The sequence below is a fragment of the Gallus gallus genome, chromosome 1 (genome assembly GCF_016699485.2).
Source record: "Gallus gallus isolate bGalGal1 chromosome 1, bGalGal1.mat.broiler.GRCg7b, whole genome shotgun sequence".
Classification (NCBI taxonomy): domain Eukaryota; kingdom Metazoa; phylum Chordata; class Aves; order Galliformes; family Phasianidae; genus Gallus; species Gallus gallus.
The window spans coordinates 56,087,877-56,108,190 of NC_052532.1; the positions used below are offsets into that span (position 1 = coordinate 56,087,877).

The 20,314-nt window shown below is 46.2% G+C and overlaps 1 protein-coding gene across 12 annotated transcripts in view; it reads left to right on the plus strand.

The window, feature by feature from the left end:
• HIPK2 (homeodomain interacting protein kinase 2) overlaps positions 1-20,314 on the plus strand; it is a 132,876-nt gene that overhangs the window by 20,975 nt on the left and 91,587 nt on the right. For 7 of the 12 annotated variants that reach the window (XM_015287609.4, XM_025155910.3, XM_040658695.2 and 4 more), the window contains exon 2: positions 18,697-19,795. In XM_015287609.4, coding sequence (XP_015143095.1) covers positions 18,697-19,795 — 1,099 coding nt within the window. Of the gene's footprint in view, positions 1-4,364; positions 4,524-13,634; positions 13,649-18,696; positions 19,796-20,314 lie in introns of those variants that run through there. The other 5 variants (XM_004937847.4, XM_004937849.4, XM_416335.8 and 2 more) reach the window with 2 other exon arrangements.

The window sequence follows — 20,314 nt, forward strand, 5'->3', positions numbered from 1 at the left end:
CTGCCTGAAATTTTCACATGGCTCTTTATTTAGGATTTTGTGAATCTCCCTGTAACTAATCGGGAAAGACTGATTGATAGCAACGTCAGAGTCCCTGCTTCTGAGAACTGTCCATCCATCTGTTCTATATCCAGCTTATGACCACTCCTGTCTACAATGCCTGATGCTCAACTTCCTTCCTCCTTTCAGGGAGAACAGGAGGAAGGTTGGGGTTCATCCTCTGAGCAGAAGTTGCTACTGAGTGGCAGGACTTTATTGTGCATTAGGATTAAAAACGAATTCTGTTTATCTGAACAGGGCCAGGATATGAAATGGAGCTTTAGTTTCACTTTGCATTTAAGTTGGATTTGGTTTTGTTAGTGTAATGTCTGGCCTATGTGGTTTCTTTCAGCGGCTGAACAATGTAATTCATGAGAAAGACAAGTATGTGTCATGGTGGTGGCCTGTTGTTGAGGCCATCCAACAGCTTCCCCAGTATAGGACCCTCTGTTTGGTTGTTCACCACTTTCTCAAACTTCAATTCTTTGGGCTAAAATTTTCCATCCCCATTACCTGCCTCGGGCTGAGTAGTTAGAAAACAGCAGACTCTTTACTGCAATTTTCACTGGATTTTAAAAATAGAAAATGTTTGAATAAATGAGATGGCAATCCTCACCTTAACAGCCCCGTGGAAATGTCTACGATTTGTATATCAGAGGCGCTTCTTTTGCAGTTTTCAAGAACATCAGCCCATACTTGGCCAAGTTTTAAGCCTTACAGAAAATTGTTGTTGCCTCATCTGCAACAGGTAAAACAGTCCTCTGAAGAACTGGGACCTAAGAGTTTCAGTTAGACAGTTAAAATTAGTGGAAGCTTTTCATGTTAATCTCTCTGTGCCTCAATTCCCTGCCCATGCCATATGGATAATGCGGAGTCTTACTTTATGAGGGCATTGTGAAAATACATTCCTTCGTGTTTGTGAAACATTCAGTTACTCTAATGATGCATATAGTAGGAAAGCCCACGAGTAAATTACTAATTCTGTCTGCCGAACAGTTTGGTACCTGGTAAACAAGGCTTGGGGCCACACCTCAACTGATGCAGGGAGGATGAAATACTGAAAAGTTGCTCACAAAATGAGCACCGTGTATCCTGTGTACTGGGTGAGGCTAAGGTCCTGTAGAAAAATAACCTGCAATTATTATGCAATCAACGGCTCTATCACAATACCCAGGAAAAAGAGGATGAAGGAAGGTTGCACAGGCAGCCATAAAACTCAGGTTTCCTGAGCCTTGCGTTCTTGATTAGCAGCTTTAAATAATCTTGCTTTCACCTGTTTTGTTTTCTGTGTAATTGTCTGTCACATGGAGTGAGCATGAGAAATAATCAACAGCTGTTGTTTGTGGAAGAAAAGACAGGGAAATATCTTCTGCCGTTGGTCATCAGAGAAGAGTATTCCTGGTAAAGCCTTGTGTCCAGGCACTGCGAATTGCAGCATCTGTGATCCTCAAGACAGGGGGAAGTCAGGGTTGGAATAAAAGCAGACAAACCAAAATGTCTTCTTTCCCTTGTGATAACTACTCAGTTTATGTTGTGTTGCTACAATAACTCTGTGTACCATTAAACAGTAATGCCACAAACCAACAGAACTTGAAAGCTGTTTTAAATAGGGACGAGATCATCCCCTTGCTTTTTGCTGTGGGTCTTGTGGGTTTCCTGATTTTACCCTGGGTGTTCACACTTCTGGGTTTTCCCTCTGCTGTGTCCTGCCCCAGAGAAATTATCATACACATGCGAGACTGACATCATTAAACTTGGGCAAATGACCCAGCCCTGACTCATTGGCCCTACCATCCCCAAATCCCCCTACTTTTGCTCATTTTCTTTTATTTTGCCTTTCTACCCATGCACGTTTCTTCAGGTAAAATGAAATAGCACTGCCCACAGCCTGTTACGAGTTTGGAGTATGTGTGTGGGCAACAGCAGGGGAGGAGATGCTCTGGTTGAGGGTTTTAAGTAGAAATCATCATTGTGCCACAGATGACCAAGCTATTGGGAGGCTGGGATGCACGCTGCAGCAGAAGTTTGCCTATACCTACTTTTGCACTGACTTAGTGTCGGGGTGAGCTGTACACTTTGGTGCTATGAATGGGACGGGCGTGGAGAGCCAAGATTTCTAGTGTGACAAGAAATAGATAGGTATACTGATCTTAAAGGGTCATGCTTCAGCTTCCGAGCGTGTTCACTGAGCGTTACAAGTTAAGAATATTGCTTGTTCTCTGCCTGCACTGTGAGTCAAACTAGGATGCACGTCTTCTTGATGTGGCTTTCATAATTGATGTTTGGTTATTTTACAGTTGCTTTTCCCCATGGAGTTTCTCTTAAAAATGCCATGTATTTCTTTTTAATTTTGACTGTACATAGCAAGTGTATATTTCAGAAAGTATATTCAAGCATCATTTTTTGGTAAAGATACGATGCTGTTAGGTTACACTGGGGAGGGAACTGCTTATTATTTGTGTTGTCCCCTGAGAAGCTGATAAATGAGCTCCTAACAGTGTTTTCCCTTCTGCGTGTGAGCTTTCACGAAGGTTTGTTAATGCTGACACTGGTCTGCCAGCACTGACTGGTTATTATAGCTGTTCAAGCATTAGGCAATTGTTTTTAAGCAATTGTAGTTTCTCTTTCTATTTCTTGTGCTTGCTCTTTTTTTTGTTTGTTTGTTTGTTTGTTTAATAGCAGATGCCTTTCACATTCCCTGCTATCGACTCATCCAGAAGAAGACACACATTTGAACTTAGATCTCTTAAGTGTATAACTTTATAGGATCACAGAATGACCAAATGGGTTAGGTTGGAATGGACCTTAAAGCTCACCCAGTCCCAATCCCCTCCTGTGGACAGTGCTGCCACCCACCAGTTCAGTCTGCCCAGGGCCCCATCCAACCTGGCCTTGAGTACCTCCAGAGATGGGGCATCCACAGCTTCTCTGGGTGACCTTTTCCAGTGCCTCACCACTCTCTGCGTAAAGTTTTATTTTCTTGTTCATTTCATCATGTCTCTTGTTGCACTTTCACAGGGCAGCATTTCACCTCAAACCTTCTGATGGCAAAAGAGATCTGGGTCGAATCTCTCAGCCCTGCCCAGCTCTGTTGAAACCACGCAGGTGAAGTCAGGTGGAGCAGATGATCCTGCTCAAGCTGAGGGCCCTGAGAGCAAGGAGTGAGGGGCCTGTGGTCCTGTAGTGCTGCTTCATGCTGCGTGTGCCAGCACAAAGAGACAGAGCAGTGGCATGGGCATCTTCAGTCACCAAACAGCTGTACCTGTGCTTAGGGCTGAATCCCAGGGAGGGAAACCCAGCTTTGTGCTGGAGTCTTTTCTCTGCAGAGACCTCCTGCATTCCATACCCTAACAGCAGGGTGCTGGCTTTGGCACGATTTGCTGCTTCCCAAATAACCATTGGGATGGAGGGGTGGTAAGGCTGTAAGCCATGACGTGCATGCAGCCTTCCTCCTTGCTCCCGGTGCAGAGCTTGCAAGGCCCCAGAGCTGAGAGATCCTGAACAGCGGAAGGGACGTGGTGAGGGTGACCACCCCTCTGAAGACCTGCGATGTGCTGGGGCAGGGAGTGTGCTACTCCATTTCTGACGTCTGAAAAAGTCTCATGAAAACCTGCTCTTGGCCCCTTTGCCACTGGCCAGATCTGTTCTGAGTTGGGCCGGAGCGCGTTAAGACACGGTAGAAGGGATCACCTTTCTTTGAGAAAACGAGTACGAGATGGCACCAACCATTGTTTTAATTTATTCCTGCTTCTGGGTGTAATTATAACCTGTGGTGTTCAGCGTAAAGGTGGAAGGGTTGCGATTGAACGGGGCTGAGGTTTATTTCAAGATGCATTAATACGTGACTTCTATGGAAAACAACAGCCCTCACCCAGGAACCCAGACGGCGTTTGCAAGCTGCCTGTGGATTTATGGAGCATGCTGGAAACACGGTGTTATTTCCTGAGCCCTGTTTCTTTGCACAGTGATGATGTTTGCTTATTCTGGGACAATGATGAGACATTAAGGTATTAAAAACAAAATTAAAACAGGGATAGAAAGCGTTTATTTCGAAAGCAAATACAGCTGCATTTCTTAACAGAAATAAAAGGAGAAACCTTTCAGTGCCTACTTGGGACTTTGAGAGTTCTGCCGAGAGAAAGCTATTTATCTTACATTTATTAATGCTATTTTCTTGCTGCGGAGGCTGTTTACGTCCAAACAATACCTTTATTTTTGGAGTTCATTTGTTCCCGCTGCTTCTCCCCCAGCCGAAGTCACAATGCCCGGTCTGTGACATCACCGTTGGCCGCAGCGACAGCGTTGTGTTACAGAGCGGATTTTTCACTCCAGGTGGACAGTGCGCCACAGGAGCAGATGAGCTCTGCGAGTCCACAGAGCGCGTTTGGATGTGCGTGCTACTGGTCCTGGGGAGAGAAGTGAAGGGCGAATCCACAAGGCAATGCAGGACTGGAGAGCTTACAGAATGCCTGTGCGGGCCTTCTGTGAGTATGTAGCTTGTGGAGTTGGCAGCTGTTCCCTAGACCATCCCTTCCCCAAGATTTCATTTTTAAATCAGTGGAACGCTTCAGCAGACTTAACTGGTAGAAAATTACTTAGCTTATAAATGGGAGAGTGGGAGAGAGGGATTTAATTTAGCTTCAAGTATGACTCTGGGATCTAAACTGTATCGACAAGTTTTGTGGGGGTTTTTGCTTTTTTTATGTGTTTTTTTTTTTCTTTTCCTACTCAAAACCCCCTGCAGAAAACAAGGGAAGATGACTAATGTGCTGATCCTGCTAACGCTTACACATGTGGTTGGCTTTAAATGCATGAGCTGTCCTGCTGCAGTCGGTCAAGACAATTCATGTGCTTCAACTCAGACACAGCGCCACGTGCCTGAAGCAGGAGGGTCTAGCCGGCTGCCTTCGGGAGCAGTTAAATGAAGAATTTATAGGATATTTTCTAATGCAGGCACTGTCTTAACCTGGAAAAGCTGAATTCGCTGGCCTGGGTCCTCCAGGAGAAAGAAACCGGCCTTGTGCCTTTCCCCATTGCCTTTGCCTGCCTAATTCACTCCTTGGGCGACAGTCATGCAGTCACAAGCTGGAAGGTGAGGCATGTCTACCAGCGTTGGCAAGACTGTGGCCTAGGAGGTAACACTGAGAGATGCTTAAAAAACAGGGGGAAGCGGAACGATGAAATGGTCACTAGCCTCACTGACCTTACTGCAATGATAGAAGTTTAAAAATATATGCACATCCACTCATGACTAGTGACCGGTCTCTTCGTTGGCTGCCTTGAAGAATGGTTTCTCCTGGTGGCCCAGCATGGATGGAGATGGAGCAGTTATCTCACATCCCCTCCGAAGGTGGCCCCCTGGAGGCAAGGGGCACCATGGAGGTCATTCAGGTGTGCTTGGAGAATTACTTCCATGCTTCAGCCTCGTGTGTTCTCTGAGGACTCTGGTAGGACATGATCAGGAAGAGATGTTTCTGTTTCTCCAGTGTAGCTTTCTTGCTATGTTCGAGAAGACCCCGAGCAACCTCTTCATCCAGTGAGCAGCCTTTGCTACAAATACTTTCTCAATTCCAGCGTCCCAGGTGTCTTTTTGATCAGGGTTCGGGTGCCCCATGGGAAGAGCCTGAGTGTTGCTCTTGCTTTTCCCCACGCGGAAGCATTTCTTAAGTATCACAAGTCAGGAGACTATACATATATATATGTTATAATTTTTCAGGCAAGCCCTTTAGTGTAACTATACTGGCAACTCCAGGAGTGTGGCCTTTTACTTAAATCTGTGTTTTGGGATGTCTACAGATTTTGTTTGTTTGTTAATTTTGCAGGGCTGCACACTGTGTTGCTGCTGTGGCAATCCCCATGATTCATGTCTTGCACAGTCTGACAAGCTCACTGTATGTGCTGAGCCACACGCTCTGCTTACTGCACTGCGCGTGGCTGGTACTGGAGCAGCCCTTGGTGCTGCGACCCAGGGGTGCCAGGTGCGGGGGCTGCCTCATTGAGCTGCTTGTGGTGCCTTCAGAAAGTGAGGGGTTGTCAGAACACTTGCTTGGACTTTAGTTTTTAAAGCTCCTCCAGGAATAGCCCGTTCCTTGGAGCAGGCAGAGCAGGGAGCACGAGGGTCAATTTGGGCATCTAGTGATGCTGCAAGGATCCAATTTCATATTTATTTTCTGTCCCCGCAGAGCAGGAGGTATGTTATCATTTCATTCTAACAGCTCAGAGTCTCTACCACTGAGCCTTTAAAAGAGCATGTCCCATTATTCCTGCTGCTGTTTGACACCTGTCTTCCCTAAGGCACCGATGTTACACTGGCTTGTTGGTCCTTTGCTTGCCGATGTCCATCCAAACCTCTTGACTCTATTTTTCTTTCTTTTTTTTTGATAAAGAGAAAAGGAGAGAAGGTGCAGAGAGCTGAGAGTGGAGGCACAGGTGCACTGTAGCCTTGTTGAAACTGAGGGATGGACTGGAGGGAAGGATTGAGAAAAAACAAGAGTGGCATCAACAGTTGGGAAATACAGAACAGGTTATGGAAATCTGTCCAGTGCCATCTCCCGTGCAGTCCCTCAGTGCCATGTACTGTTCACTTGCCCCATGAGATGTCCATAAAGCTCTGGGGTTGCTCAGCTTTGGCAGTGCATTTGAGAGAGCGATGGTGAGCTGTGCAGAGATGGGTTTCCCCGAACAGCTGTGAAATGTGCTCCAGTCCTTTCAAGTCAATGTTATTCTTCCATGACAACACGGGAGAACAGATGTTCCCTGGAGATCTACCTATTATTCATTTTGCTGTAGAGCTACATCTTCTCTCTTTTATTTGTCTCCTCTGTGAAGTAAATATTTCCATAATAGTTAATATTAGGGCTTTCCATAGCCCCCAGTGATTTTTTGTCACTCAGCTGCATCTTTTTTGTCTATTTTTGTCAGAATACCATAAATGTGAACAGAGATTATGACAAGCTCTGTGTCGTGGGACACTGATTTTGTAGGCACTGATACAAATGTGTCTGTTCTAAACTTTACTCAAGAGGCTGGCGCTGCAGAACTTGAGGTCCCACTCTGCGCTTTTACCCGTGCAGGTGTGTCAGAGATGTGCTTGATGGTGTGAGCGGGGTGATGCATGTTCAGTTGGGCTGGGCAGTAGGTTGGGACTAGCATCATCTGCTGGATGCCGAAATGTGAGGTTGTGGTGCATTGTGCACACCGAGTGAGCCAACAGTTTCCCCGGGTCCTGAATACTGAACTTAAAAAACTTCTGTGATCACCATAAAAAGCCTGTTAGGTAAATACATTTTCTGCGCACAAAAGCAATTGCCCTGCTCTCTTTTGTTCTGAAAACAATAGACATCAAAATGAATTACAGACCTGTGTTCTTAAAAGGTCACAGCTATTTGGCCCTCAGGTAGGTTGTGTATTGAAACAGCTTTTGTTGAGATTTGTTGATACGCTAAAGAAAGGAAATGAACTGGGACTTAGGTGTAGAAGTCTGAAAATCAGCTAGAAATTGCCATGGATGTGGAAGATGAAGGAGGGCACTTCTGAGGTAAGGAACTCCCTATTTCCTGATGTGACTAGGGTAGGGAAGCTGAATGGAGAAGGGCCTCGTGTCAGGTGCAGCACCAATGGTCAGTGTTGTTTGACATTGTACTGGTTTCGTTTATGAGTTTTTTTTCTGTCTGGCTTAAAACAACGGCTGTAGTGGCAGTGGTCTCTAGCCCGTGCTGCTTCACGCACGGTTGGTTGCTAGGACAGCTGCCGTCATCCACATTTTAATTGTGGATGTGATGACCGATTTCGCATCTCTCCCCAAGCTTTGGCTGGATGACTCAGCTGGTCCTCTGGTGACTCACTGCAGTCTCCCATGAGCCCAGGAAGACTAAAGAGGGAAGCGTGGCTATTTTCAGATACGAATAACAACCAAACCCAGAGACTATGTCCATGAAGGAGTGCTGCAAACTTCAAATGAATTGGGTGTTTAAATGGGGTATAGTCTGGCCCCCTTCCCACTGAAATTCTTTCCCTAGTTACTATACTTCTGATGAGTCTGGTTTCCAATCTCTTGATCCACAGGAATATTTGTTTTAGGAAAGTTTTTGAAAGCTTTCCATGAGTTTTGAGTGCATAAGGCCTCACAAATGCTCACAGGGCTTGTGGTACTAAATTCCCTTAGCTGTTTCTGGCAGTTATTCCCTCTCATCATTTACTGGGATTCTCATAATTGCTATAGCAACACAGGTCCACCTCAGGCAGTTTTTCTCTCCAGTCATTCTTGTGTTAGACATAAGACGTAGCCCAAGGTTCTCATGGACCTATGAAAAGCTCTTGTGATTGACCACAGGATGCTACTGACTTGTTTTCGGGATCCATGGAATGAGCAGTGTGTTTGTGTCTTTGGAGAGAATCTTACAGAGAATGCTTTCCCAGAAACTCTTCTTTCCTTGTGACTCAGTTTGGCCAGACTTTGTTTTCACTGTTGATCAAAGACAGTAGGTGAGACTAGGCAGCTTGGCTGTGGTATCAGCATTGCATTGATGGTGTTGAACTTGTCCCACTGTGTCTAGACCAAATTCTCTAATTTCTTTGCTATATGAAAAGAAGAAGTTGGCTTTTGTGAGTTAAAAGGACATGGCTGCAGAAACAGCTGTGGTAGTGCCCAAAAGATGTTTATAGAAGAGATTGGATAACACTCTGTTGCAAAGTACATAGTGACATGTCTGTTCAAAATACAGGACCATGGATAAGAAGGAGGCCTGACAGTACCTTTGTTTAGCTAGCCTGCTTGTCTGTAGCTAACTATTCTTTTTAACGTGGATTTTTGATTCTGTAGGTTTGGCTTCAGCTGTTGTGCTATGCCTTTGAGTGCTGCTCAAGTGTTACTGGCAGTGACCAACGTAGGCAGTCTTATGTGGGTTGGGGCATGCTCAGGTACCCTTGTCTCTGCATGGCCCTGTCCAGCACCTCTAAATCACCAAGTGAAAGTTACAGCAAGGGTTCTCTTTCGCTGTACTCTCCACCAAAACTATCACATGCTTGCTTTTTCTTGACTGTAGCGTGTGCAGCCAGTCTGATGGTGGGGCTGTCTCAGCCTAGGGCTCTGCTTTTGAAGATCAGTCCCCTTTTCTAGCCCATCACAGCTGTAGAATGCTCTGCAGAAGGCATTTGGTACGTGTCATACTGGATCTCCAATTTCAGTTTTGTTCCTCCTCCATCATTCTTTAGTCTTGCTAGTGCAAAAAGCCTAACGGCTATGGCATTAAACACTGTAAAGCTGAATACATAAATACGTCAATAAATAATCATATCCTACACAAAAGAGAAACCTGGGGGAGAGACTGATGGTAGATAGGGAGTTCTGCTGGTACAGGTAGAGGTTTTTATTGTTTTCTTTCTCTTAATGGCTTCCTTTGATTTCTTCTATTTTAGAGCTTTGACTGGGGGGAGTAGGCAGTTACTGGTATCCCTGAGCTGCTTCATCACACACAAGGGCCTTATATCTTTCTTTCTCAAGTCAGATATCCTTTCCTGAGCTCTTGGATCTTTACTCTTCAAGGCTCTGAAATGCTTTATGTAGTTTATCCCCATGCCTAAATCAGGTTTTCTTTCTGTGTTAGCAAGAGCTTTGCATCACCCAGGCTGCCCAACCTTAGCCTGACATGATTCTTCTCTGCACATTGAACTGACTCTGTCCTAATGGACCTTGCTTAAAGGGAATGCTGCTGTGAAAAGTGTGGGGCAGGTGCTGCCAGCAAATTGGAGCAGGGGGGTGTCCAGAAGCACTGTCTTGGGATTGTTTGAGGTAGCGGAGTAGCTTCATTTGTTTCTTCTGAAGGAGATTTGTTGCCCACAATGATCGTCCTGTGGCTGTTCAAGTGCAAGTGTATGCTCGTGTGTTGGAGTGTGGTCGTGTGTTCTGTATGACAGAGATCAATGAAGCCTCGAATAAAGCAGAGTAAATCATTGGGCCTCCTGGATGATGACAAGGGTTCCCAAGGATATGCTTGTTAGCTCTGAGTGCCATCATGGAGAGCACCATGGCTCTGTGTCACTTTGTTCGTTGTGAACTGCTCAGTGCTCTCAGCGTAGAAGAGATCAAGACAGTTAAGTGACACTTTTCTGTAGGGTTACTCTTTGCAGATGCTGCCTGAGAAGTAAAGAGGTGACTGAATTGGTGTTTTTGAGGAGAAAAGAGTTCACATTCAAACCCTAACCCTAGTACTCCCCCACCAGTCTTTGGCTGGGCCTGGCAGCTCAGGCCCACCACGCACATCTGCCCTTCCTGCTTCTGAGCGGTGCTGGAGGCCCCAGCCCTTCCCATTTCATACCTTTTTGGTTTCATACTCTCAATTCAGAATGCAAAGCAAAAAGCTGTTGATAACAGCAAATTGGTTTGTGACTGTTCAGCCGTTGTTTTCACTTTTGGGATGTTTTCTTAGCCCTGAGTAGTAGAGAGGCTAAAAGTTGGAAGGCAAGGTGAAAAACTAATGCTCAAGGTGTGTTTTCTTTCAGAACTGAAGGGCTTTTTTCTGGATGGATGTGTGTTTCTGTCCCTGTGGAAGACAGATTATGTACCGAATTGTTGTAACTAATTTAAATGCCAGCCGAGTAATCAACCTGCAGTAGCTTTTTTTTTTTTTTTTTTTTTTTTTAATTTTATGAAATGCCCGATAGCTCTCAATGTAGGGTACTGTAAATCATGTCTTTGGTCTTTCTCATTTGAAAGGGAGAGATATTACGGCAGAAGCGAGGTGAGCTAGTTAACCCTTGCTTTGGGATAGTCAAGAGATCATTGAATCAGTCTACCTCAATTTTCTGATGTGGCAGAGCTCCTTGCCCAGGTTCCCCACCATTCTCCTTGCATCTTCATCTTCCTTTGCAGCCTCGATCCTGTGTGTTTCATCCAAACCTCACCAGAGGCTTGTTTCTCTCCAACAGGTTTTTATCCTGACGGAAATGAAACGAAGGGAGGGACTTTGTGAACAGGCGAACTGACCTTTTCAGCCCAGCCAGTGCTTGATCTGAGTTTCAGATTTCGTAAACAAAGCAAGCACTGAATGTCATGCAATTGCCTCTTTGCAAATGAAACACTTATGAAAAAATCCTGTGGGAGTGAGAGGCTCAGCCTGAGACTCCAACAAGCCTTGCCCATGTCCTCCTTCACAAATAGGGTTGCTTCTGACGAGCAAAGTCTGAGAGGTGCCAGCCGTTCCTTGTGGCTTCACTGAACTTGTGGGCATGTTGGAGTCATCGACATTACAAAGCTAATATTTACAGGTGGGAAGTCATCCAGGTGGAGAGGCAGCAGCTGTGGAAAAAAACCAAGTCTCCTTCCCACTAGGTAGATGTTGAGGGAAGCCACAAGTGTGCCAGTGCTGTGTGGGTGAGTACAGCACAAGGCAGGGCAGCAGAGGGAAACACTGATTCATTTTAGTCCCTTTTCCAGGGCCCCCGATACTCATTTTTGGGAATTAATATAGCTGATGGCCAAGTAGGGCACCTAGTGGAATCTGTAGGATCTGGGGTTGGAAATGAAGCCAGTCCTCTGTTTCCCTTGTAAGATGGGGTGCTGTTGTCATCCCGTTTTGAAGATGGAAACTGAAGTGACCCAGCTGAGTGATGTGAGCCATGCCGCCTGGAAAGCAGGGTCACACTGAGAGCCTTCTTATTTCCAGTTCTGCTTTCAGGATGCAGCTCTGTCAGCAAGTAGTAATCAGAGATGGAGATTGTGAGAGCCCAGAGACTCTCATATTACAGATCTGTTTGGAGGTTGAAAGTATGGGCCTGCACACGTGCTAAGCTGGAGTGCAAGGCAAGCCCTGGTCAGTTATGTATTTACTACTCCATCCATCTTGTAGAGCTCTCCAGAGGAAACCTCAGGTTCTGTAGACATGCTGTGGTTACAGTTCCACTCTCCTTCCACAGAGACCATACAGTAGGAGAGAGAAGGTTGACCAGAACATATATGCTGTTATCAAAAAGTCCTACTTGGCACATGGATTCAAATAGCTGTCAAATTCATCTGATGCCATTTTGTCTTCAGAGTTGGGAAGCCACAAAACGTTTCTTAAACTCAGTGATCTTTGTAGGCCCCTTCCAACTCAGGATGTTCTGTGATTCTGTCATTCCTCGATAGCTTTCCCTCCCATATTCCCTTGATGCCTGGAGGAGCTGGCTGAGGTTTATGGAGGATTACAGAAGCATGCCATACATCATTTAGAGCGGTGCTGCAAATGTCACCATGGTCCTGCTCCTTGAGCATGTGAACTGCTGGCGGTCCCATCACCCTGCCTGCAGCCCCAGCTGGGCACCATGTGCTGGCCTCACCTCTGCCTGCTCCTCTGGAAGAAGCTGGGAAGATGAACTTCTTTGGCAAGGTGTTGTGTTATTAATTCCTCAGAGTCTTCCGCAGACAAAGCTACTAAGCAGAGCTGCCACCGGTCCCGCAGTCTTGACCTTGTTCATTCTTCCTCATCCCACCTCTGGCTCCCAGAGTGAGGTTCTCAAGGCAGGGCTGTTCATGGAGAGAAAGCTTTCCGCTGTTCTGATTGTGCTGGGCTTAACTCCATGAAGGTATCCCCCCATTTTGGGGTAGCACAGACCATAATGCTGGGCCTTCTCACACCGAGGCCTCGAATTCAGTGTTAGGTCAGTTGCTGCAGCATCGGTGGGGAAATAACAATGCAGCGGAGCCTCTGGTGAGGAATATTTTAACCCGCGTTCTCAGGTGCTGTGTCATTAATTAACTGTAATGGGAAACATAAACTAGCCACAGGATTTGCAGAGGAAATCTATAATATCTCTTGTCATTATTGCAATTCATTAAAGTGGGAGATGGAGGTGACCCCGACAGAATCCTTCAGTGAAGTGTAGTTAAAGACTTAAATCTAAGCGTATGTATTTGTCTCAGATTTTCCTGCATGAGCTTAAACCCAGGAATATGTCAGAAGAGCCCACAGACTGTTACTCAGGCTCATGGGCACCTGAAACCACATCAAAGGGATGAATAAGAATCGTGATGGAAACACAGATAACAGAAGATATCTAATGGTAGGGCTTTGTGGCTTAGTGTGGATGTGGAAGAGTGGAGTTTGTAGTGGTAAGATGTGAGATGGTGGTGAATGAGCACTGAAGAGCTTGATGTTGCAGGGACTTGATTTTGGTCTACAGAGACAAAATAAAAGACAGAACAGATGGTTCAGAGGGAGGGCTGTGGTTGGCAGTGGCTTCTGTTCACTAATTCCTTGGAGGCTGGTGTGTCAGATGCATAGCAGGCTCATTGAAGAGGTTGCCCACAGTCCGCATCCAGCTTGCACAGCGTTGTCCAGTGACCCACCAGGTGTGGTGGGCATGGATGGATGTGGTTTGGAGCAGCCTCTGTGTTCAAGCCTCCAACGTGGGGCCTACTGGAGTGGTGCAGCCCCATCCCTATATGCAGGATGTGCTGGGGCTCTGGATGTGCCCCTGTATGTATAGCTCTCCCACCTCACAGTCTCCATATCGTAGTCCTGGGAGAAGAGATGCTGCCCCTGTGGGGGCTGTGCATGTGCACATCTCACACCACAAGGGCTGAGTGACCGTCTCACCAGCCTTCAGCCCATATCCACACTGGAGGCCTGAGGTGCCACCCACCCTGCTGTCCAGGCGGTGCTTGCTGGCAGCCTAGCCGGGCCTGTGGTCCTTGGTTGCTAACTTTTGTCTGCCTAAGAAGGAAAGTTGTGGTGCAGTCTGTGAAACAGCAAGCAGGGTTGTGCTGCAGATGATACAGGGCTGTGAAGGTGGTTGTGGTCCCCTGCTGTCTCGCTGTGGTGAGACCTACTGTGCAGGTGGGAGGGAGGTGGGGGAAAAGAGTTGTTCAAACAGATCATTTGATTGTGTTTATGGCTACTCTGTGGGCTGGAAAGTGCTCTTCCCCTGTCTGTAGGATGTGGATCGAGTGTGGCAGTTCAGAGCAACGTGAAGCCAGAGCAGTGCAGGTGGCAGACTCTGTCATATCTTTGAGACCCACTATGCCCTGCTTAAGCATTTAAGAAGCTACTAATTAGGATGAAACAGTTTTAATAGCAGGACGGGAAAAGTAGAGCAGAAAGGCAGAGGGATTTTCACCTGGAATGAAGGCTCTTGAGACATCTTCTGCTCCACAAGAACAGGAAAGGACTGAGGCTGTTGGGGCCTGGACTCTTCTTTGAGGTTTCTCCAAACCTTATTAGCACGAGGGAGGGAATTTGTGTACCCTTGAAGGATGTCAGTCTGAAGGAAATTCCAGAAGTGTGTGGTACTGGGGACAGTGACTCTAAGGGGGCCACACAGAGGCCACCTTGAAGAAGAATACTGTGCTTCAAATGTGGCGATTTTGAAGGTGCAATACATTAGGCATACCTGCCAGATCCCCTTTTCATTGCCTTCTTAACCTGAGTGTGCATATGAGTTTTCAGGCTTGCATCTCTCTGGGGAGAAGAGAAAGATATTTATTTCAGGAGTGTCTTTGTGCATCATTTATATGCTGAACACACGCCTTGTGCTTTTTACAGTATTTTTCAAGCAGGCTCTGTTGCTCTCCCAGCAGTCAGCAAGCAGCCTCTGGTTACAGTGCACTGGTAGCTCTGCAGGTGCTGCAGAAGGTCTTACTGCCTGCTTAATACAGGGCAGGGGCTGGGTCTCCTGCCACTGCAAAGGCCGCTTGTATAAATCAGCACTAAGTGCTCTGAGTAAAGCAGGAGAAAACATCGGTGACTTTCAAACTGTTCTTTCTTTGGTCCCCACAGTGCATTTTTTGCCCTTTAGGGTGAGGTGGGTGGATAGGGAACTTTATCTCATTTGCTCTCCCGAAACCTGTTGGAAGTCCTGGTGAGGTGGCTGCGGGATTTGTGTGCGCATGCAGAAGGCCATCTGAATTGTAAATAGCACCTGCTAAATTATTATTAAATGCAAGCTGATGTGGGAGGAGTTCTTGGGAAAGAAAAAAAAAGTCAAGTCTTTTAATCAAAGTCATTCGGTCTATTTTAGCATCGTCCTCTCACTGCATGCTGCATACTTCAGCTCATGTGGATGGATGCTGCAGGGAGTTACCTAAGTCACATCAAGGACAGGGGAAGGCCCCATTAAATCCAGTCACTATCAATTGTATGAGAGCTTTAAATGGCTCCCTAAAACTCTTTATTAAAGAAAGGAACTATCAATTTTATTTAATGCATTGCCCAGCGTTGATTCAGCTCCCTGCCCAGAGACTCACCACGTGCAGGGTCCGTATGAAACCGAGCCCCATGCTCCCTGGGCCCGGGTGTGGGGATGCTCTTTCCCCAAGCACCAGCTCTGGGATGCTGAAAGCATCACTGCCACGGGGCTGGACCAGCAAGCATCGCCCTCCCGCAGCCATCCCATCTCCTCTCTGGGTCATGGCAAACCTCACACAATCTAAGGTCTGAAGCTGTAATTTGTATCACAGGCTGCATTGTTGAATTTGATCCCTGTAACAAGCCATCCGACTGTTACTCACATCTACTACTATTTCTGCTATTGCTGTAGAATGAAGATAATAAAAAGAAAAAGAAAAAAAGAATATGCCACCAGCACAGTTTGATAATGTCCTTGGGAAATTTAGGGTTGTGTTTTTCTCCCATTAGCTGCACAGGCAGATTTGCAATAAAAATGACTTAGCTGCAGACGCCTTCCTTTCCCATCACCAAACTGCCAATCAGACTGTAATTTCTTGGTGTCGGACTATGCTGAAAAGCTAGCCGAGCTATTCTCCTTATGACATGTCCCCTAAAACCTCAGACTAGCAAAAATCATTTTGGATGGAAGAAGGAAAATCTCATCCTTCTTTCATACGGGAAAACAAATCTTTCTCTTACGATTATATATGACCTCTGACAAGGGTGGCAGTGGCAGCAGTAGAGCCCACAGCCCTCCCAGTAGCCACATGTCTATGCTGCCTTCTTCTCCAATCCCCTGTTTTTGGGTAACAGGGTACCCTGTTCCCGCACAAACAATGTGGCAGGACAGCGAGGGGCTTGTTGTTGATGTGGGAACCAAATCCTAACAACAACTCGTTTCAGTGAGGGCACAGGCAGCCGTCTGACGTTGATGGTGTTGAGTGACTGCTGACCTTGTTTTTAGCGTCAGCTGATATCGACTGGAGCTCTGCCAGTTTGCACCAGTTGAAGGTCTGTCTCCTCATGTAGTGATTATCCTGATTTTTACAGCAGCGCTGAGAAAGTTGCAGCTGCTGCTCTTCATATCCTGGACTTTAATTTGGGGGCGATGGGTTCTTCTGGTGTCATTCTAGGGGACCCCGTGAGGTGAAACTCTCTCCTTCGGCATCAATCCTTTTTCCCCCTTTTTATTTTGTATGAAGTGATACTGCTCAAGCGCACCATGAAATGAAAGCCATCAAGCTATAAATTACACCTCAGTTAGGTCCACAATATGCTACCAATTACATCTGCTTTATTATTCACGTCCAGGGGGAAAACATACATCAAGCCAACCCCGCTCTCCAGAAAGGTTGGTTCTGTACTAAAAAGAACACCATGACTCTTCTTAATCTATGGGATTAATCTATGGGAAAGCAAACACAGCTCCGGTTTACTCACATATGACATCGGTGCCCAGGATGACAGGTTGAGTGATATTGATGTGGCTCTATGAGTTTGCTGCGTGCTCCAGCATTTGTGGCAACCTCATTACCCCGCAGAGAGGAGGGATGAGAGAAAGCTCTTACAGGGCAGGGACCTTGGGAACTGCTGTCCAGTAGGTTGGGGTGGGGGTAATTCATACAAATCGCAGCAAACAGCATCCAGAGTTGAGTGTGCTTGCATGACTGTGTCACCCAGCTTTGGCAGCATGCACGCATGTTTGTGTTTGTATATGTATACAAAAGTGTATGTGTGCGTATGGATTCCATGCCATCTTCAGAACGCAGGCTAGTGGAGAATGACCTTATTTTATGAAATAAAATGGTTTGGTACTCTCAAATCCCTGTGTGAAGGAGCTATCCATGTGCATTACCAAGTTTGTTGTGCCTTTGTTGCTGAAGCAGTAATTCAGCTTTTAACTTGTGAAAGTTGCAAACAATTCAAGGTTATGTTTGAGCTTAATAATTCAGCAACAATGCCAGCTCAGCATATTGTCTTTTTCTTCCCTGGTCGTTCTGGTTTATTAAAAAGAAAAACTGGCAACAGACAGAAGGGTTGGTTGTTTTGCCTTTTGTGGTGAACCCAGTTGAAGGGGTGCTGCTGGAGCAGAGGAAGCGCTCTTCCCACTGCGCCATTGCAGTTGGGTGGCTCCACGGGGGCGGTGGGGACGGCTCATGGGGACCCCATCCTCATCCATGGGCAACCTGTTCTAGCTGTGGATGTCCTTGTTCACTGCAGGGGAGTTGGACTAGATAGCCTTTAAAAGTGCCTTCCAACTTTTAAGAATTCCACGATTCATTGACAGAGGGCATGCCCTTCTGCTTTAACTGCATCCAGGCACTGGCTTCTTCCCTAGGAATCCCCACAGATTCGCGCAGTTCTTGATAACTTAGCCCCAGCAGCCCTATCCCTGCCCTGGGAAGGGAGAGCTGGCTGCACATCAGGACTTAGACACCCTCTTCTCTGTGGAGCACCTTCTGAATAGGAGCGTTTTCTGTTTCAGTGGAATGTAACGCAGATCTCTCAGTAGGACTGTCTCGATGCTTTATTTTGACTTTGATTACGAGGTGGTGGGTTTCTTTTTCCTTTTTTTTTTTTTTTTTTTTTTTTTTGAATAGAGGTGTAGAAGGTCATTATCTCTTCCAGAGCCAGAGAAGCTCGCAGTAAAAAAGGTTCTGTTCTTTTCTTAAAAATGAAACAGACCTGATTCCTTCACAAGCTAATTTGCACCTTGTATTGTTAACAACACTGTTCACTTCCAGGGGATCTGCTTTCCAGTGATGCTGTTGTCACTATGCATAAGAATAGATGAACATAATTTTATAAATCTGAGACAACTGAGAGCGTGTGGTAGAGATCATGTTGTCTAACTCAATCATCAGTGTCCCTGAGCAGAAACAAGCTCTGGACACGATTCCCACACATCAACTTGGCAAGCAACCTGGGACATCATCTGCTGCTTCTGTCCTGGCTCCTCAGCTTTGCCAGCGCACCTCCATTTGTCACGGTGTGTCCTCTTCCGGTCCCATCCTGGCTCTCCGCAAGCCAGAAGCTACTTAGTGGCTTTATGGGAGTAAACAGACATCTTAGGTCAGATCCACCAAGCTGTTTAATACAGAAGGAGCCTGAGGATTTGTGATTTGGCCTCCGTAGGCAGAATACTTTGCAGTATTTTACATCAGCAAAAGAGATGTAGATATATTCCTGGAGACAATGGGAATAGGAGTCTCCTTAGGCAAAGGAGGAAAAAAATAACATTTATGTTCTCGTTATTAAAAATGGGAAGGGGCAGAGCAAGAGAGCAGAATTTGTTTTTTGCTGGGTGTTTGCTAGTATGGTTCAGTTGGGAGTAACAATTTATTTTAGAGCGTAATGTTTTATTTGTGATGAATACATATTCTGGAAGAATTTCATTTTTTGCATCTGAAATCCGTATCCCATTCTCCCTTATTGCCGCTGTACAAATGAAAAAATAAAAGAAAAGCTGGGGAAAGCATATTGACGCTGGATTCACTCTGATATTTTATTGCAGGTATGGCCTCGCATGTGCAAGTTTTCTCTCCTCACACCCTTCAGTCAAGTGCCTTCTGTAGCGTGAAGAAACTGAAAGTAGAGCCGAGTTCGAACTGGGATATGACTGGGTACGGCACACACAGCAAAGTCTACAGCCAGAGCAAGAGCGTACAGTCCTCCCAAGCAGCCGCCGCAGCCGCCGTCAACGCCTCCCTCCAGATCCCCAATCCGAGCATCCCTTACGAACAGACCATCATCTTCCCAGCAAGCACGGGGCACATCGTGGTGACGTCCGCCAACAGCACTTCCGGTGTGGTGGCAGTGTCTGGGCAAACACTGGGCGGACCACACAACCTGATGCGTCGCAGCACTGTGAGCCTTCTGGACACCTACCAAAAATGTGGACTTAAGCGAAAGAGTGAGGAGATTGAGAACACGAGCAGCGTGCAGATCATCGAAGAGCATCCACCAATGATTCAGAACAATGCCAGTGGGGCCACTGTAGCCACCGCCACCACCTCCACGGCCACCTCCAAAAACAGTGGCTCCAACAGCGAAGGGGATTACCAGCTGGTGCAACATGAGGTGCTCTGTTCCATGACCAACACGTACGAAGTGTTAGAATTTCTTGGCCGGGGAACCTTCGGACAAGTAGTCAAATGCTGGAAACGTGGCACTAATGAGATTGTGGCCATCAAGATCCTAAAGAACCATCCTTCCTATGCCCGGCAAGGCCAGATTGAAGTGAGCATCCTGGCACGGCTGAGCACAGAAAGTGCGGATGACTACAACTTTGTCCGTGCGTATGAGTGCTTCCAGCACAAGAATCACACGTGCTTGGTCTTTGAAATGTTAGAGCAGAACCTCTATGATTTCCTAAAACAAAACAAATTCAGTCCCTTGCCCCTTAAGTACATTCGACCAATTCTCCAGCAGGTAGCAACTGCACTAATGAAGTTGAAAAGCTTGGGACTGATTCATGCTGATCTTAAACCAGAGAACATCATGTTGGTAGATCCATCCCGACAGCCGTATAGGGTCAAGGTCATAGACTTCGGATCAGCTAGCCATGTGTCTAAAGCTGTGTGTTCAACCTACCTTCAATCCAGATATTACAGGTAAGATACTGGGCTCAAGTCACATTACTAGGAGAAGTATTTTACCTACAGGAATTTTCCTTCGTTGTTGTAAATGAGTGAGAGTCATCCCTTAATCCTAAATTGGAATGGCTCATGGAAAGGCTTGTTGGCGGTAAGAGAAAATGGTATCATTAGCTCTTGGAGTTTACTTGCAATGAAAACCATTGTCAGTTTGTAAATAGCCAGAAAATATTGCCTGCTGCAAAAAAACCATTTGCGAGTTACAATTTAGGAAGCTTTTTGTTGTTGTCTGCACTTCCTTCTCTCTGTTTTCTGAAGAGGTACTTGATATGGAGAGTTCACGTTTTCTTTTCACGTCAATGCAAGTCGGTTCTTGGTTTCAGGAAAACCTTAAGCTAAGTCATCTATACGTTGGCTGTATATTCCAGCCTCTGTTGATCGGTGAAACCAGGGATTTTACAAAAACAAGGTTGGCCCACAGGAAAGCGACAGTATGGGTGCGGATGATGCTTTGTCAAGGAGTAGCGTCCACACAGG